This window comes from Fulmarus glacialis, unplaced genomic scaffold (genome assembly GCF_000690835.1).
Source record: "Fulmarus glacialis isolate BGI_N327 unplaced genomic scaffold, ASM69083v1 scaffold1092, whole genome shotgun sequence".
Classification (NCBI taxonomy): domain Eukaryota; kingdom Metazoa; phylum Chordata; class Aves; order Procellariiformes; family Procellariidae; genus Fulmarus; species Fulmarus glacialis.
Window position 1 is genome coordinate 4,573 of NW_009195704.1, and position 19,436 is coordinate 24,008.

Genomic DNA, 19,436 nt, shown 5'->3' on the forward strand with positions numbered 1-19,436 from the left:
ACCCCGCCCCCCCCCCCCGATATTTTTATTTTTAATCCAGTACATACAGTTAAATGCTGCTAATCTCTTAATATTTTCAGGATTGTAAGCCAATTTCTGCATCTTTTTTGAAACAACTGATCTTGTTTTGATAGTTTAGGATGCATAAGAAACATGAAGTATGAACATAAATTCAGAAAAGGTTTTTTGGCAGGTTGACTGTTACCTGTATAGTGATCTTTTGTTGCACAAAGTCTTTTCTCCTTCTGTAAATAAGCTATAAAATCCTATTTGGTAGCTTTTGTTATGGGCTGTAGCTATGAGAAGGAGGTTTCTGTCACAACCAGTGTTTTACTATGTGAACTGTTTGAGATTAGGTTTCTGGGAAGTTCAGTTCCTAGTTTTAAGGATCTTGATGTATGTGAGAACTGATGAATCCTGAATTAATTTAAAAAATCAGGGTATGTGTTTTCTTTATCAAGAAATATGATTCTTATAACTGTAGTTAATAGTTTAATATTGTTCAGGATGTTTCATACTGGAAAGCTTCCTTTATGCTTTTGAGCAAACTCTGCATGTAAATGCAAGGACCAATAGGCAATGTGAGCCACAGACCTCAGTGGCGGCAGAACAGAACCCAGATTTTTCACTGTGAGCATATGTGCATGCATGCTTCTAAGCAACTTTTCCGTTCTAACCTGTATGTTCCCAAACTACCTGCTTTAGGATTATAGTTTTTATCTTGAGGAGATGCAGCATAGGGATATGTGACTGAGGTTAAACAGTAATTATGTGGCACTGATTGGAAGGTCTGAGATAAGCCTAATAGAGAAGCTAACAAATATGGGTTTTTTAGGGTCAGTAGAGGAGGCAAAGGCTTACTATGTTGGAACTAGGGCTCTATGGGGAAAGCATGTTGAGTTATGATGGCACTGTTTCTTTATGGTATAATCTGACCTTTTTCATTCTACTCAGTTCATGACCAGTCTCAGTCAAAAAAGCCGAGTGATGAGGAAAAGCCCTTGTGTTAATATGTGCTTAGAAAGGCATTCAAGGTCAGACCTCCTGCTCTCTGGCCCCTTAAAGCTTTTGACTAGACTTTTAAATACCTCACAGCTTCTGTAGAATAAAAGGTGGTGTACTCAGCATTTCAAATGAAACTTTAATACTGTACAAAAGGTCTGAAGTTGCTGAAGCAGCACAGCTGAAGTCCTTGAAGCTGTGCAAATTGGGATAATTTTCCAAGTTAACAGAGGTTTGTGGTGCGCTTTCAGCGTGAAAAGTGTTCATAGAACTAGAGACAGGATGGTAGAGAGTTAGTGGTGGGATGAACTGGTATGGATTTAACCAAGAACAGGGATTTTTTTTTTACAGTCATGAGGGGGTTATTTTTGACGATGTGATCATAAGGGCAGGACAAGCAAAGAAGTTTATTAGGTTGTAAGCAGGGAGAAATGGGGAGTGAGGAACTTGATTTAAAGTTGAATTATGGGTTAATACTGCGAATCAGACATGCTTGAGTGGGCAGAGCTGGAGGAATTTGACACGTACTGATAAGCTACATGCAGCTCAGATATGCCTTGGGCAATATTTGACTTTGTGGAAACAGTTTTTACCTTTTTTTAAAGGAACAGTCTGATAAATATCTGTTGATTTTATTAAAAAAAGTTTGCGCTGGGTGCTATTAGCATCATTAAATAGCTTTGATAAAGCTAAATATTGTCAGAAAAAATGTGGATATGTGCATGTATGCACATGAGTATGCAGTATTTCTAGGGAAGTCATGATAGAAGGAAAGCTTTCATGCAAAATACTTATCTTGTGCATCAAAATATCTTAATCCAAAAGAAAAGTTTACCAAGAAACAAGAGGGGAAAAAAGTTAAGACTGTTACATTAACACAGAAGTTCATATACCTTCTGTTTTCTATTTCTCTTATGCTTCAGCCATAATATAAAGGAAAAAGTACAAAATGTTCTTGTAACGTTTCAGTCGAAATTTTCTTTTTACAAGAAAATGTAATTTATTATTTCATATTCAATGCAGTACAAACCTGAGTTTTGCTGCCTTACGGTGTTTTACACTAATTGAACACTCCCATGGCACAAGTATACATGACTACATGATATGCAAGAAAATGCATTTTAAAGACTCGGGATTTGGCTTATCAAACTGTTAACTTGGCAGCCACCATTTTATAAGCCCTAAGACAATGGTGAATTTTCTTTGCTTAGCTGATACCTAAAAAAGTATCATTAGAGTTTGGCTAGAACAACTTTCATTTCAGGGCATAAACTGGAAGAGAAAAGGACTTCAGTGTTCATCAGTAAGCATAATACTTCATATGACTAGAGATTTAAAAAATAATTTTAGAAAAGTCAAATTCTAAAGCTGAGATGAATAACATCTCTCAGTATTTTGTGATGTGCCCACAAAGAGCTTTAAAATGAAACTAGATGTGATTTAGCCTAATAAACCCTTGACCTCATTAATCTTCTCTTAGATTCCTCTTCCTCTGCCTTTGACATTCTGGCTGAGGTTGTATGGCAGGACCTTGATAGTCTGCTATACCAGTCTTTTCAGCCCTTTTTCTCAGTAGCTGAGCCCTTCATCTCATGTTCTTGTCAGGAAGCAAGACCATTCCTCTAGTTCTGTGTCACTTAAGGCTTTTATTAGTAGTAACGAAGATACCTCTTGTCTGTGTCCCTGCTTTCAGCTGCTACTGTGCTGAATTTAGTGATGGTTTGTATTACAGTTTCTTTAAACATAGCTTAAAAGGCTGCTTTTATGCTCTGTTTATGTCCTGTGGTATTTTCTGAATTATCCCAGAAACTGGTCTTCATGTCATTTTGCATCATTCCTGTATTACTTCCTTTGGCTGGCTGTTACCTGCTGCCATGCATTTTGTTCTACCCGGTTCCTGTCTCTTCTCCCAAGATTTCGGCTTTAATGTCATGTTTTTTGGCTGACCTCTCCCAACTCCACTGTTCTAGCACCTTGTTACTGGCACCGGTTTCGTTTTAAGTATCTTTTCTAAGGACGTGCTAACGGCTCTGTTGTCTCCCCTTTCTCCAGGACAAACAGGAGCATGCCTTCTTCGAAAAATGAATTTTGCTTAGTGGCTGCAAAGCGGGTGCTCTGAAGTATCTCTTAAATGGTATTATTGCTATTTGGATAAAAAGTAGGTGACATTTTTAAAAGAATAATTAAAATATTTATTTGAGTGAGTCTAGACAGTGGTGCATCTGAAGAGCTTAAAATCTGTTTCTTCTTGTTGTTCCCTCTTGTTCACTCATGCTTGGGAATAACATGGTGATGTATACAAACATTTTTGACATTGCTTAATGTCTGTCAGCTGTCTGTCCATCACCTGCACGCTGGTGGCAGTCAAAACTGCCCTCAGTAAAGTTTAAGAGAATTTCAGTTTTCAGAGTAGTCACTTCACAGGCACAAGTCAACTTCATACCCTTCTCCAACCCTGACAACAGTTAGAAGCAGGTGACAACAATCTTCTGGCATTTTCTCCAGAAAGCTGAAAGGGAAGGGAGGTAAACAGAGATACTTCCAAAAGCATCTCTACAGGCTTTCTGGAAAAATGAAGGAGAGAAGAACCGTTATAGGATACAGGGAAGGAGTGCTGGAGGCTGTTGTATACTCAAGTTAATAATTCGGGAGTTTTGATACAGCTGACTTATATATATGGGAATTGTTTGCATTTGGGCTACAGTAGACACTGATAGCTTAGTGTAGGGCTCTTTCATGTAAAGACACTGATGCTACAGATGTTGCTCATCTGTGTCTGTTTTTAGCAATCAACCATTTCACATAAGTTGACCCAAAGGAGACATACTTGTTGGGTGTGTTACTAGGTCCCCTGAAAAGTCTTAACAACAGGACATATATGATTTTTTTAGGTGAGTTGAGCAGTTAAGTGCCAAATTATTTATAGTCAGATACTTACTGTTTTTTCATTTTGAAGGTATTGTTGGGAATACTCTCGAAAAATGTTAGACGCTTATGAACATGGGAATTTGAACAGCAAACAATGTGGCAGAAGGCTTGTGAGGTGACTGAGAAAGCAGTTTTCTCAAAGTATTTGTTTGAAGCAAAACAAGTACAGAATTCAGCTAGCAAGCAGAGGTAGTTTTAAAAGGAACAGGCACCAAATTTAAAAACAAGTGAAGTAGAACTTTTTAATAAGGAGGATTTTAGGATATTTTGTAAGTACTGGTGTTCGAATAGACACTGAAATAGTTTCCTGGAAATGCAGTTCATAAGAATTTATATTGAATTAACTAACGACGAGTAGTCATTTTGGACATTTCCATTAAATCAATTTTTTGCAGTAGTGACTAAAATCTATTATATGATAAATTTTTTGGACAAGGGACTCATGAGTTGAGCAGCAGAAAGATTCTGTTTGTTCTCCCTCTTTCCCATCCCGCAACTCTGCTTCCCCCTTTCTTTTGGGTCTTATCTCTAGGAGATGCCACTGAATGGTTGAGGGTATAGTGCTTTGCTGCCCTGGCCCTAATTTTTCTCTTCATCCCTGACCCACCACCTGTTCTCTCCTTCCAGCCCTATTATCTCTTTCTCTTGCCTTATCCTCCTCGGAACCACAGAGTCTTTATTGACACCCTGCTCCTGTGCCATCTCCATGCGCCAGCAGTTAGCTGTTAAGAATGAGAGGCACTGCTGGTTGGAGAGAATAGGGGAGGCATGGTATGCTCCACCAACCGAAATTAGGAAGAAGACAGAACGACGTGGGCCCATCAGAGCTCAGCCAGGTTCTGTGGGGCACCACACGACTCCTGTTGCTGATATTTCAGTATTGTGATAGTACTGGCCCCTGGTAACTCTGGTCCTGTTTGATAGTGCCTAGATTTAAAATAGTGGCACATCACTGTCCTGTATATTTAAACTGTTAGTGGATAGCTATCCTAATGAAAGCAATAGTGTGATGTTGGCAACAGCTAGAAAATGTTTCAATGCCTCATCAACTTTTTTGCAGCAGTATTTTGTAGCTCCCCTTTTCAGATGTTGATTAAATTGCCTTTCTTTAAGTGTTTTTTTTTTTCTTACATTTCTTACTTAGAATCATCATGACTTGTTTTTGTTTTCAGGTGCTGACTATGAAGGTATCAGTACAGGCTGTGGCAGTGTGGGGGAAAATAGCTCCTTCTCACAGCATCACTGCTATTATGATTACAGATGACCAGCAGACTATAGTTACGGGAAGTCAAGAAGGACAAATATGTCTCTGGGATCTTTCATCAGAATTAAAGGTTTGTGTCCACTGTGCTACAATCTGCCAAACAGACAGATTGGAGTTTTATCTTTTATTATTAACAATGGGATTATCCAGACTTGTGCTTACATAGATTAAGTTTTAAAGATAGTGTGATATTTGTTATAGGAAACTCATGAAGAAAAAGTGTTGAAATGCCTGTATGAGCAACCAGTTGTTTGCAGACTTTGGAAATTTTTTTTCATGGGTTATCATGACCTGTGGATTATAATTTGAGATTGTGTGCTGTAAGTAATAACAGCGAGTAAACATACACAATTACCATGATTCCTATCTTGTAAAGTCTTTTTTTCTTTTTTTTTTAATCAATTGCTGAGCATGGCCTATCATTTGAGGGGGAAAAAAAATCTATTTATAAAACCAGAGCTATCTACCAGATTAACAATGCAAAAATTTGTAGAAAGGTGGAAGAAGTAAGATGAAATATGTATTTTTGGTATAATTAAGCTGCAAACCTTCTGGCATATTATTGCTATTGCTTTGACTATTTTGTATTTATTTTCCGGAGAAGAGAACAGTCAAAGCAGTTCCAGTTTTTTATTCTGCATTCAGAGAACTATGGTTCTATTCTTTTTGGATTTGGCTGCCCCATTTGTGTTCAAATATAGCTTGAAACTTTAGTTTGCACTTTTATGGGGCTACCTTTTTCCATTAAGATCTTTCCAGACAGTGAAGATAATCGAAGGGATTACTTAAACACGTTGTATGAAACACATGCTTAAGAGCTTTGCTGTATCAATTCCCTACTTCGCTCTGCCACTTCTGCATTCTGTAGGGTGAAGGCCAGAGATATTCTGCACATTGCCTGTTTTATAACACTTGACGCTCCATAAATTCTTCAGAAGGTGCAATTTTTAGACTACAGTGGATACAAAGACTGTACTTTATACAAACTGCATAATCCATCCACATCTTTGTACGTTCCAAAAACATGACTAAAGAATGTAAGAATATAAAGTAGATTGACAATTACTCATTAATAATAACATCTACAAGTAGTATTCTCTAGCTTTTAGATCTTAGTTTATACAGAAAATATTATATTTAAGTTAAACAATTGTATTATTCTCCTAGATTTCATCTAAAGAAATTCTCTTTGGCCATACTGCTTCTGTAACTTGTTTGGCAAAAGCAAGAGAGTTTGAGAAACAGCCATATGTAGTAAGTGCTACTGAAAATGGGTAGGTAACTGAATATTCAATTATTCATTTCTTAAATCATTAAATGTATGGCAGGCATAGGTCGGATTCTGCATTCAGCAGAAGGTTTTTAATCTGTTTTCTTCTGATATGAAAAAGAGAACAGCTACTTAGGCTAATGACTGTATTGCTTATATACAATAGTCTAACTAAGAACTCATCTCTTGGACAACCAGAAGGGTTTGGCAGATTCAGATACCCAGTTAGGAGTCAGGAGAATGAATTGGTCAGAGGGTCAGGTAGGCCCCATTCAAAGGGAGAATAATGGGCTGTTGGAGGCAATCAGCAGGTTTAGAAGCATTTTAATATCATGGTGCTTTTTTTCTGTTCCTTCCTGAGCTCAGTCTTGAGAATTGAGTAAGTACAAGAGGCTAATGTACTCTGATCTAGGTTAGGCTTGCTCAGTGAGTCGGTATGGAAGCAGAGAAAAGACTGCCTTTGAATAAAAGGCATATATGTTCCTTGTCTTTGTTTAAATCTAACTTGCTATTTTGGAGTACATCCTTTTAGAGGCTCCCGATCTTGCAGCTTTTTTCCTATGTGTTTGTTATGACTTGGCCCATCACTTGAGTCAAACTAGTTTCTGCAGTTCTGCTAGGTTAGCATTCAAGAATTTTTTTCTCTGAATATTTGATAATCTTTTCAGCTGGGGTCTGAAGCCCATCTGTTCAGGATTTCAGCTGTTGAAAGTAGTTAGGACTAGCTTCTTACTTCCTTAAGGGCTTTCCTTAAACAGTTTTGTCTTGCTGCTTAATGATAGTCTCCTCTCATTTTGGGTTCATCTTTTCCAATTAACAGGGCAGCTCTGTTAAAACCTCTTCCCATGAATAGTTCCTGTCAATTGCCCTTCTTCATGCTACACCTTCCAGCATCTTAAGGCTACTACTTTCTCATAGGTGGTAAATAGTTCTCATTGTTATGTACAGAAAGGAGGGTGAGAAGTCTACAGAACTAGTTTTGTATTGGCCTCTTACAATTCTACTCAAGGGTTCAGAGGTTTTTCATCTTCATTCTGAAGTTCTGTTAGTTCTCCCAGATCAAACTGGGAGAAAAGATACTGTATTTCCAAAAAAACTGGGATGAAAAGCATTAAGAAACAAATGAGGTTTTTGCTATAGATATACCATACAGAGAGATGTTCATATCCTAAAGGTTCTGCCTCTGAAGGGATCATTGGGCTTGCTTGGAATGTATATAGGTAGGACTGAATAGTCTTCTGGCCCCTTTAAATGTTCACTTTTACCAAATTACGGCTGACTTCTCATCTGTATTACATAAGGGCAAAGCGTCCATCACTGATCCCTAGAAGGCTGCAACATGAAGTTGAGATAATTACAAATGGGAAGCCTCATCTTCAGGAGGTGCAGGGTTTGTCGAGCTGCATTTTCTGGCTTGTGAATCATTCACTTCTGCTATTTTCAAGCTTCCATTTCCTTGTATTGAGGGTGGAGGAAATTGTATGGAAGATGGTACTCTACCCCCCAATCCCACTTCAGAATCTCAAGTGTTTATATAACTTATCCCAGAAGGATTAGTATTGAATAGTATTTTTGTACTTTTTATATGGAAATCTATAAATTAATCCATAATGATTCAGATGTTCTCACTGATGTCCTGTGCATGCATATAGCATATGCTGTAGAACAGGTTTATCAGCATGTGGTATCACTCACTCCTTGTTAGTACACACAGTAAATTAAATGCAACATGCAGAAGCTGAAGTTATATTCTGGTCTCATTTGTACATGTTTGCATGTATGTATCAACTTTACTGGTTTAGCTATGTTACTGTAATTGTCATTCTGATATAAACAAGGAGAAATTCACTGCCTTGAAACGTTTATGAAACAGCATACACATTCTGTTTAAGTTATGACTTTTGGTCTACCAACTCTGACGCTACACTACAGATGTATAGATTTCACTGCTCTTGCTCAGCTGAAAAATATAAATTAAGTAATATTTTTAGGTTATCATAAAATGTGAAAGTGTGTAGATTAAAATGTAAATCACTAAGTAGTATTTCTGATATAATAAAATTTGTTTCCCCAATGTGTTCTTTAAGTCCTCATACAGAAAATGTCTTAGAATGTAATTTCAGAAATCATAAAATGATTGTTTCAACTGTGGAAATAATGCTTGCTGTTTAAATAAAATTTGAAAGCATCAAAGTTTAACATTCAGTTGCTGAGCTATGACAACGTAGCTCATACAACCTCATTTACAACATTTAATTTAATTGTGTTTCTCTTGTACTCTAGTCCCATAGCATGTTGAATAATGTCTAGATGCGGAAGACTGGCTAACGTGTCTTTCTCAAAACATTAACTTTAATTGTAGTTAAGCGTAGCTAAATGTTGCACAGACATTTAGGTTGTCAAGAGGCGAGTGCTGTACCAATAACAGATTTCAGGAATAGCCTCATGGTGGCACTGTTTCTTCTTAACAGAAGTTGCGGTTCCTCTCAAGAGCTGAAGTCTGATGCGGCAGAAGATGCGTTGGGTTTTTCAGAACCTGTGGTTTAGATTCAGTGAAATGAATCATTTTCAGGAGGATGTAGTTCCAACGACAGATAGTTACACTGACGTGTTGACGAGCTGTAATGGCAGTATACCAACAAATTGTTGTAGACCAGAGTTGGCCTTAAAGTCAGGTTTGCTGCAAGGCAGCAGGGTGTAATTACCAAAACAAAAAGAAACAGATACTGTATGTCATCCCCTGCTAATGACCACAACATTTTCTTACCCAGTAATTTGTAACAAAAAGCCACATAAACGACCAGACTGCACTTAAGTACAGCACTACAGAAAAACTTGGTGGCACAAAATTATTCCAGCCAATTGAGTGGAAATGACAGAGAATAATATAAAGTTATCTTTGGCAGGGAGATGTGTGTTTGGAATGTCACTAGTGGACAGTGCATTGAGAACGCAAAGCTTCCTTATAGGCATACAGCAATCTATGTAAGTATAGCAACTTTTCATGGAATATCTCCCTCATTACAAGAGGAGTTTTGCTTTATTAACATGATATTTTTCAGAAACATGCAATTTTAAATGTATAGCTCATAACATACTTAATAGGAGAAAAAAAACCTGTTGCAATATAAGTAGTTTTATATCTGTTATTTTTTCTTTTTTGACTTCCTTCTAAGAAAAGAACTGAGACTTTTATGTTCCTCTGAACTCCTTAATCAAATCAAACTGATTGTTGGAGTGTGAGGGTGTGTTTGAAATACATGTGTGTATATGATTGAGGAGCCCAGCACCTATGGATTTGATTCAGAGAGATGGCTTATTTCTGGATATATTAGTAGAAGAAGAGCTCAGGGCTCCTAGGTTAATTAAAATTATGTTTTTCTTCAGTGAGGAAGTCTAGGGTAGAACTAAGCCTCCAAATGATGGAAGTCTGAGGTCTCATGTGACTCAAACTAGGGCCAAATTCAGAATCCAAATGTTTTAAAGCTTCTGGAAGAAACACTGTTTTTCATGACACTGTTTTGGTTGACAACCACAGTTGTTAATGATAAAGCGAAGAGAAAAAGCTTGGGTAAGTTACCAAATAAAAATTATAGAAGAATAACTTCTTAATAATATATGCTTTTACATATATATGTGTGTGTATGTATATATATAAAAGCATAGATTGTTAAGAAGTTTTTCTTCTATAATTTTTATTTGTGTGTATGTTTAAAGCATATATATTCTTTTTACATATGTATGTATATACACACACAATTGTAATGTAATAGAGGTGCGGTACAATCTGCTTTGTGGTATTGCTTAATTAGATTTTAATAAAGTTATGGAGGAGTTCTGCGGAGAGGTAGACAGATCTGCATTATGGAGATCAGATGCAGAATCTTCATCCTTATCCTTCAAGCAGGAGAAACAAACACTGTCAGAAAATTGTTACTTCTCCTCTATTAGGAGAAATTAGATAAGTTAATTTTGGCTAGATAATGATTTTTGTTCTATAACTCAGGCAAGATGGCTAAAGGAAAATAGGAACATCTAACAGGAAAACTTGCTTAGAAAAGAGAATAGATGTTGCTAGGAGGGGAAACTATCCTTAAAATGCAACCTTCAGATATATATAATAAATGGATTTTTTTTTTTGTGAGGGTTTTTTGGAGGTTGGGTTTTTTGTTTTGTTGTAGGTTTTGTTGTTGTTCCATGGGGAATTATTGCATGTGGCATAATAGTACCTGAGAGAGTACAATTTCCTACAGAATATTATTGTCTGGGAGGTTTAGTGCACACTAATTTTGATAGCATCACCATTTAAAATTGCTGCTTTAATTTTAGTTAATGTTTTAGTAGGTTTTAATTAAACTACTAACCTATCTGGTCTAGTAGGTTCTTTTTGTTCAGCGTAGATGATTCAGCTATAAATGGCAGATGTCAAGCAGTGCAAACTGAGTATTTGCCATTTGAAATTAAGTTTAACACCAGGGTCAACTCTTAACCATTTGTGGATCTTAACCAGTGTGGGATTTTCTCAGAGGACTGACTGACTATACAAATCTTCCAGTTCAAGCCTAATTTAAGAGTAACAGTATTTACAAATGGTTCCTACTGCTAAGCATTTCTGCCTCTGATCACTCAAAATATCTGGTAATAGTTATCCTATTCCCAGTTACTTATGCTTCTTTTGTTTTCAGACTTCAATTAGCTAATTGAAGACCAAGAATTATTGTCTAAGCAAAACTGAATGTACAGAGAACTTGTAGTAAATGAGGCACGATTTTGTGGGTCTATCTGATATTTGCCTCTGACTACATGATTGTTCCTTTTACTTTAAGGAAACTATTTACTTGTAAATACCATTTGAGGTGGCTGCTTATGCATTTGTAGCAGTTATGTGTACAATTATGGATAGATATTACACAAAATGCAAATGTCCTTGCACGTATAAAACATAGCAAGAAAGAAATCTTCGTAGTCGCTCTGCACCTCTGTCATCTCTGTTCCTTAGTACTTTGCTATGTGTCTGTTTTTAGTTTTCTTTACATGATCATTGGGAAAGAATGAATCTTCTGAACACTAGGGCATTTAGTGTCATAATGAAGAATATCTCATGGAGTAGAAATTCTTCCTGGAAAATAATGGAAAATTCATTATGAATCTTCTGCATTTTCACCTGATTTTTCATCTTTACTTCTTGATAACTGGAGCTTTATTAAATGTTTGGAGAGAGATGAGGCCTCTCAGAGAAACAAGTCCCAAACTGTTTAGCAATTTATATCGAAAATTAACACCTTGATTGCTTCCAAAAATCCTAATACTTAAGCGGGGCAGATACTGCTTTCAGTACGAAGCACCTCTTACTAAGCTGTGTGCCTATATTAGATTCTTATAAATGTACGTGAAATACTTGTCACTAGCAAAATTGTGTATGGTCTCACATATGCAGTACGTTTTTAGTAATGCTACAAGTGTTGATTACAATTCCAAGTACAACATGCTGAATGTGAAAAATACGCATGCACATTTGTGTAGCTCTGTATGCTGACTCTCTTCTTTCCACTTGTGCAGTATTACCATTGCTCGTTCCGAATGACAGGTGAAGGCTGGCTTCTTTGTTGTGGAGAATATCAAGATGTTCTTATTATTGATGCTAAGACTTTGGGTGTTCTTCACACTTTATCATCATCTCAGTCTTCTGATTGGGTAACTTGTATGTGTATTGTACACTCTGCAAGAATTCAAGGTATACATTGTAGATGTATTTATGTAGGCCAATTAAATCGTGATAAAATATTTCTGTAAAGATAGTACAATCCTATTAAATTTAATATCTAATCATGTTTTACAAAGCTGTTATGTACAAGATGTTAACATTTCATTGACAGCACCTAAGAAGGTGTTTTTAATACTCCTACTGTTGGTCATGTTTCATTTAACATGTTTCTTCGAGAAGAACAAGCAGCCTCTACACTGGTCGTAAGCAGCTCATTTCTTGGATATAAGTACAAATTAATTTTGTAATACCAGGAAAATTAAGTGCACAAAACCACTATTCTATGCCTTCTATTGAAATAGATCTGATTGGACAAAATAATTATTCGCTACTTGCTTGCATGTTTTGTATTTCTGTATACCAATTAGTAATTTTTGTGTAAAATTAATATTTCATCTGAACATATCCTGCAGAATCCTTGTTCTAGTGCTATATAGAACACCAGTGTCTATGCCAAAGTTCTCTTTTGGTGTTAGGCACTGTTTGAACTGGGTTTCAAGTTGACTATCTTACTGTTAACTTTTCACAGAAGATTCATTGGTGGCAGTGTCTGTAACTGGAGTTCTTAAAGTGTGGGACCTATCTTCATCTTTGAATACCATACAGGTCAGTTTGTATGAGGTGTGAAACGATAACGTGAATGTAGTAATATTCTGAAGTAAAGGATACATTGAAGCAGACTGTGAATAAATTGGAATCTTCTGGATATGTATTGAACAGAATTGATTAATTTTGTCCCAAAACTCTGAAAACACACCCTCATGTTGCTATTTAAAATTAGTTGGGCCATTGGACAGCTCTTGCCTTGACAACTGCAATGTCTTTTGCCCAGGCTTCACGTCGTTCCATATTCCATGATGCCGAAGTTGTAATGCTTTCCTTCTGTCCTGATAATGTCACTCCATTCTTTGAACCCCTTCACTCCTTCCTTTAAACTCAAAGCTCTTCAAAATTGGCCTTTGTGTACTCCCTCTTCACCCTTTCTACTTTCTTCAAAAAGGTCCTTTAGACTCTGTTTTCATCTGTCTACCTCCAACAATGCTGTCTTCCACTTGGAAGAGACTTTTGCTGTGTCAAGTGCCCTATTTCTCCATCTTCAAACTTGCTTATTCTGTGCAACTTTTCTGTGTTAATATTCCCAGCAGCTGACACTTGACATGCATGAGTGTTAGAATTGGAATACAATGTTTTGTGTTTGAATTAAACTGAGAGCTAGATTCACAAAGGGACTTCAGTATTACAACTAAGTACTATGAATCATCAACAGAAATGGCAAAATGTCAACAGTCTTCTCGAACATCCATAATACATTACTGCCTTACTTGACAAACTGCAGAGCATGCTGCAGCACTACTTGTTAATGGGTAGAATCAGAAGAGTGTCAAGTTTGATACCGTACTGGTGTTTGTGATGTGTTTTTGGTTTATCTGCAATGTTTTGGAGGGGTCCTTTCAACATTCCTAGGGCAAAAAATACTGTCACACTGTAGAAATTCTGGGGACTGCAACAACTGATTACAGACATCAGAGAAGCATATGTGGTATGGTGCCATCCTTTTACTGCCTGGGGCCTTCTTTTGTGAAAGAAGGAGTGCAGAGTTAGTAACAGTCCAGCTACTTCATATGTTAAAGAGCAGTATTTTAATAAATATTTTTTTATTTAATTGGAATTAGTTGGAGCCGCAAGGTGTAGTGAGAGAATGGTTTGCAGTTTTATAGCCGTGATTCCATGACCAGCATACCCCTTCTTTGAGAGATTTTGATACTGGTGGTATCTTTCAGAACAGAAAACATCAATTTTCAGTGATTTAATAAATTAATAAATATAATTCCAATATAATAATTTTGAGCATGATGACCTTGATAAGTCCGATATTCACACAAAAAGAGTGAAAATACATGTATTTTTTTAAACCATCCGTACATTCAGCAATACAAAGCTAAGAAAATTAATTACTTTTCCACTACTTTTTAGAGGTGTTAATTTCAAACAAGACATATGACAACACCATATGTCTCAGACTGTCCTGGTTGCAACAAGGATGAGTGGGAAAGCAGAATATTCATCAGCCATTCTGAATCTGATACTGTCAGTTTATAGGTTGTTGTAGCTATTTTTTTGTCTGAAGAATACTTAGCAGATAATTCATTACAGCAGATGCTATCTATGACCTGCCTTTAGTCCTTCTCCATATTCATTATCACTTCTTTAAGTGAGATCAAGGTCTGAGCCATGTTGAATGTCTTCTGTTTACATGGTATTTGTGAACCCTGCTGTCTTCCTATTTCACTTTTAATTAAGAATTGTATGTTGCTTTGCATTTTGAAAGTGTATGTTAACAAAATTATTTTCAGTGGTTTGTTTTTATCCTAAAAGTAAAAGCTCAGATATCTAGAATAAATCTTACGGCTTTTTTCCTCTGTGCTGTAAAGGAGAGACAAAGTGTGTGCGAGAAGGAATCAAAATCTCTGGACTGTATAAATTGTCAAGCAGTTCGGTTTTGTACTTACACGGAAAGGCTCCTTCTAGTTGTGTCCTCCTCATGCTGGCAGGTACATTATTGAGCATTATACTTTATTTTTAATTTTGTTAATAATTTTGAAAAGCTAACATGATTTTTACATGCAGATACTTTTTATTTAAGCTGAGGAGAAAAACAAGTGTTCATTAATTGTCAGGTATAATAGTGCACTGTATCCCTTCTCTGCTTATCTTAATTGCCTGACTAAGATGAAGTGTTTATTTTTTATTAATGTATTTCTGGTTTAAAAGTTTAACATGAAATTGGCTGGGTAGAAAGGGGATTACTTTAAGTATTAGTCAGTTTTAGAGCACTGGGTGCATTATAGTTCCCTCCACAGTGCATTTCAAAAGGACACAAAGATGCACAAAAACTGTTTAAGTATGACAGAAGTAATCACAGTTGGCAAGCCCTCGGTAACCAGGGGCCTTTGTTCCATCAGGGCCAATAGCCTGCGTTCCGCTAATAGAAGCAAGCAAAACTAAAGAACCCAGGCTATGTCACTCTTTCTTGTAGCTGTAAGAAAAAAAATGCATCATGTAGTTACTGAAACTGTTATTAGTTTATTTTAAATTTTAGTTAAACTGAGCTTTATTGTAAAAATTCTGTATTTCTTTTTCTGAGTGTTATGACATTCCTCTTAAAATAATCCAGAGCTATTAGTGCAACATACGTACCTGATCCAAACACCACTGCTGTTGGGGGTGTGTATGTGGAAATTTCACATACACCCGAGTCAACTTTGAATAATACAATTGTACGGTATCCTTGAGATTTCTCCTGGGCTATTTAAGAAGGTCTGTACAAAAGTATTTATAAAGACATTCCATGTATAGAATGGATAGGCTTTTCATGGAAAAATCTGTATTGTTTTCTATTAATTTCTATAATGTTTTCCCACAAGAGGTGCATGTTTCTTGTAATATCTCCATTATGCATTTGAATACTTATATTTTACTGCTTAAAGTAGTGTTATAGATACGTAACTCATGTTGGATTTTCACCTTTTATGTTTCAATGAATAAACAGCTTTAAAATAAAAGATGATGATGATCTTGCTCCTTAATTAGAAAGGTATGTGATATGTAGCATAGGAGAGATTCACATGTGTGTTTAGAGTGGCTCCTTAACCCACTTTTATAGTAATGAAAATATAGAGCAAATTAGCTAGAAATTAGCTAATGAATAGAAAATAGCTATGAATAATTTGTAGAAATTCTCATTCTGAAATCTATTTCCTCACACTGCTGGAATAAATTATAAAAATGTGGCTATGAATACTCCCTCTATGAGGCCACTAGGAATGTGAACAAGCAGACAATATCCTAGGTTGCCCTAGTCAGATCCTGTTTTGGCTTAAAATAGGAAGGTCAGAGGAAGCAAACAAGTAATATAATTTTTTTACCAGCTCTAGAAATGGAAGAGAGAAGAATTCTTGCAAGCCAAGGGGATTATATGTTCTTTGCTTTCAATTAATTTGCGAAAAAGAAAAATTTCTATTGCCTCCCCAAAGAAGAAAAGAAAAAATCTGCTTTGTTAAGATATGTGATGTGATTATGCCAGCAGATCATCTTTTAAAGAATACAGCATTTATAGCTTCTGTTAGTCTTCAATGTCATATTTATGTGCTAAAATCATTACCTACCTCTTTATAAGAAATTAATAGTCCAGTAAATATTAATGAATGCAAGGCAAAACAAAGTAAAATCCATCCAAAATCCCTTAATATGACAGAAGGCTCTAATGCTGCTTTTTTTTATTGTCAGTTTCTTTATCTTTGAAATATGTGGTTTGATTCTGACTTTGCAGTAGTTTGGTAGTATGAAAACTGCTTTGGCTTTAAGAGAGTTAGTCAAACTACAGTGTATCAAGCTAATGTTCTACTTGCTGATCCATTGCCCAAAACCAGCTTGAACTAAAATGAATGTGCCAATACTATTTGTTTGTATTTTATTGTTTTTCTGAGCTTAGGTCTATGATTATTGTGATTTCTCCTTGCTTTGTACTGAGTTCTGTAAAAGTGGTCAGTGCTTTGCTGGTGGAGAAGTACTAGCAGCTCACAGACTTATCATCTGGACAGAAGATGGCCACAGTTACATCTACCAGCTGCTAAACAGGTGGGCTCAGATGGGAAATTCACACAAAAAGTTCAGGTAGAAGATGAACTTTGGGAGGTTTATTATGGAAAAACTCTGCATGTTGCAAATGATCAAAAACCAGAACAAAACCACTTTGGCACTCGAAGATTTACCCTGAGTGTGACAGCCCTCAGTCTTTGTTTGACACAGCAGGGGACACAGGAATAAGATTAGCCATGTAGAACTTGGACAGCTGGTGCTGTGATTTCAAAAAGTCGCTTGTAATTACTTATTCAGTAACTTTTAATTGAACTTGTGAATCTTGGTTGTTACTGTTCTGTTTTCTAAAAAATATTACTTTCTAAAGTTTTTAATTTTCCTTTTTTTTTTTCTTTTTTTTTTTTCCAAATTATGCAGTGGGCTTTCTAGAAGCATATATCCTGCTGATGGGAAGGTGCTGAAAGAAACTGTTTATCCTCATTTACTTTGCTTTACTGGTGTGAGGGAAAATAAGGTAAATTCATAAAAGTTTACAGTGAGCTTCAAAAGTTCATTCATTACTTGTTTGCAATTACCTGAATCCCTAAAAAATTGTTGAATTAATCAACAGATTTAATTGTTCTATGAAAACAGTGAGTAAGACATTCCTTCATTTTAAAATTTTTACTTACAGACTTGGAGATGCTCATAGCATATTTTTGTCTTAAAATTTGGCAATATTTACTTTTTTCACAGGGAAAAAAATTCCTGTATTTTCAACTATAGGCTAATTATTGAAATAGGCTAATAGTTGAAATGATTTTTTTCTTATTTTGGCAAAAAAGGGAGAGCTTTTTTAAGTTAAAGGTGGTCTAATATAGCTTTAGAAGCTTTTAATTTCAAATCTGTAAGGAAAAAAAACCCACAAAAAACCCAACAATAAAAAAACCAACCCACAAACAAAATGTAAGCAAGTTGCTTAGTTCTTGTTTTGTTAAGAAATATATGCATGTTTCAGTGTAACTACATAAATAGGTTGTTTCCCATGTGTATCCATCCTAAATTGAAGGGATTTGAATCTGTGACATTTTATCCAGAATACTGTTATCTTGAGCCTTCAGAGGCATAATCGCATGCCTAACTTTCTTACACTGTGAGCAGATTGATAGTACCCATAGTGCATAAAATTAGACACATGTGACTCTCTTCAGAACCATGGTCTCTGTTTGAAGAAGCCACTATGGTTAAAAAAAGAGAAAGCTAAAAAAGTAGGTGATATTTATACTTCTGATTGAGAATTCATGGTTAGCAGAGAATGTCACACCAATTTCAAATTTAGAAGTTAGTGCTTAGACGAAGTAGCTCAAGTGGACTCAGCTATGTTGGAAAACCTGCATCTTGACTCACTTCTTGAGTAGTGGTTTGTGTGACCACAAAGAAATAGGTAAGGAAAAACAGTTGATTTAAAAACTAGAAAATTGATTAGAATTAGGAAGTAGGGAAAAAAAATCTGTGGCAGTGGTTCTTATTTGGCAAAAATTGAACCAAAACAAATATAACAGATTTTTCTGTGTAGCTTTGGTTCTGGTTTTGTTGCTAAGTCATATTGCTAATACTGTTTATGAAATAGCAATTGGTGGAAGATGGGGATTTAATTCCTGCCCGCAGTTGCATTAGTTTGATGTGTATTTGCATGAGAACTCAAGCAGGTCTTTAAAGAGTTTCTGGATATATGTAAGGGAGACATATTTTTATTTGTACCCGATTAGAAACTGTCAAATATATACCTATGTGAGGTTTTCCAGTGTTCTTTTTTCCTTCTGTTGACAGCTATAGGCTCTTAGAAAGCCTTTTTGTTGCATACTCTTGCGAAGCCTGACAGATTTAATTTTCAGTTGAAGGGCAATAGCACAAGCCATTCAGCTTTTCCCCCAAACACTGTGATCTAAAATCAGATAGGATAACTGCTGAAGGATGCCAAAAGGTCAGATATCGTGAGGGAAAAGAAATAGCCAAAACACGTGGTTTAGCAGATAATAGGGTTATGGTGGTGGTAGAAAGCCCATATATGCTCCCCCAAAACGTATGCATTTTTTAAATAATGTCCCCTGCTCTTTTCTAATATTTCTGCTTTAATATTTACCTTACTACCTGAATAATTTTTATAGCAGATTTGTGAGACAACAAAACTGCCTGTGTGATGATCGTTTTGATCTCCATTCTTAAATTATAAACTGAACCACATTACAGTACAGATGCTTATTGTGGAATTTATTCCCAAACTTCAACGTTGTAAATAAAACATATCTAACATATGGGGATGTTATTAAAATGTCTTGAAGAAGCAAACAGAGTCAAGCTGTGTCTACACTATCTAAGTAAAGGTGATGGGTGGAACAAAACAGTTAGTGCTGATGACCTTTCACCCACACTATCTACAGTATAGGGTGTGCTTTTGGGGTTTTTTGGTGTGGGGGTTTTTTTGTGTGCTGCTGTACACATCTCCCAGTTTACTTTCATGCAAAAAGAATCCTGATTTGGCGCTCCAAGACAGCTCCACAACACAAACCTAAGCATTCACTTCCAAAGTACATGCCTGGTATAAACTGAAACATACTAATGTAGATATA

General features: G+C 36.0%; 1 protein-coding gene across 1 annotated transcript in view; it reads left to right on the plus strand.

The window, feature by feature from the left end:
- Positions 1 to 5,111: 5,111 nt before the first annotated feature.
- Positions 5,112 to 19,436, plus strand: part of WDR72 (WD repeat domain 72) — a gene marked incomplete at its 3' end in the record, with an annotated part of 36,048 nt that continues 21,723 nt past the window's right edge. Inside the window, exons 1-8 of the mRNA XM_009588156.1 lie at positions 5,112 to 5,264; positions 6,362 to 6,468; positions 9,371 to 9,449; positions 12,024 to 12,198; positions 12,758 to 12,834; positions 14,661 to 14,780; positions 16,721 to 16,866; positions 17,245 to 17,341. Of these exons, the coding sequence (XP_009586451.1) occupies positions 5,112 to 5,264; positions 6,362 to 6,468; positions 9,371 to 9,449; positions 12,024 to 12,198; positions 12,758 to 12,834; positions 14,661 to 14,780; positions 16,721 to 16,866; positions 17,245 to 17,341 (954 nt within the window). The remainder of the gene's footprint in view (positions 5,265 to 6,361; positions 6,469 to 9,370; positions 9,450 to 12,023; positions 12,199 to 12,757; positions 12,835 to 14,660; positions 14,781 to 16,720; positions 16,867 to 17,244; positions 17,342 to 19,436) is intronic.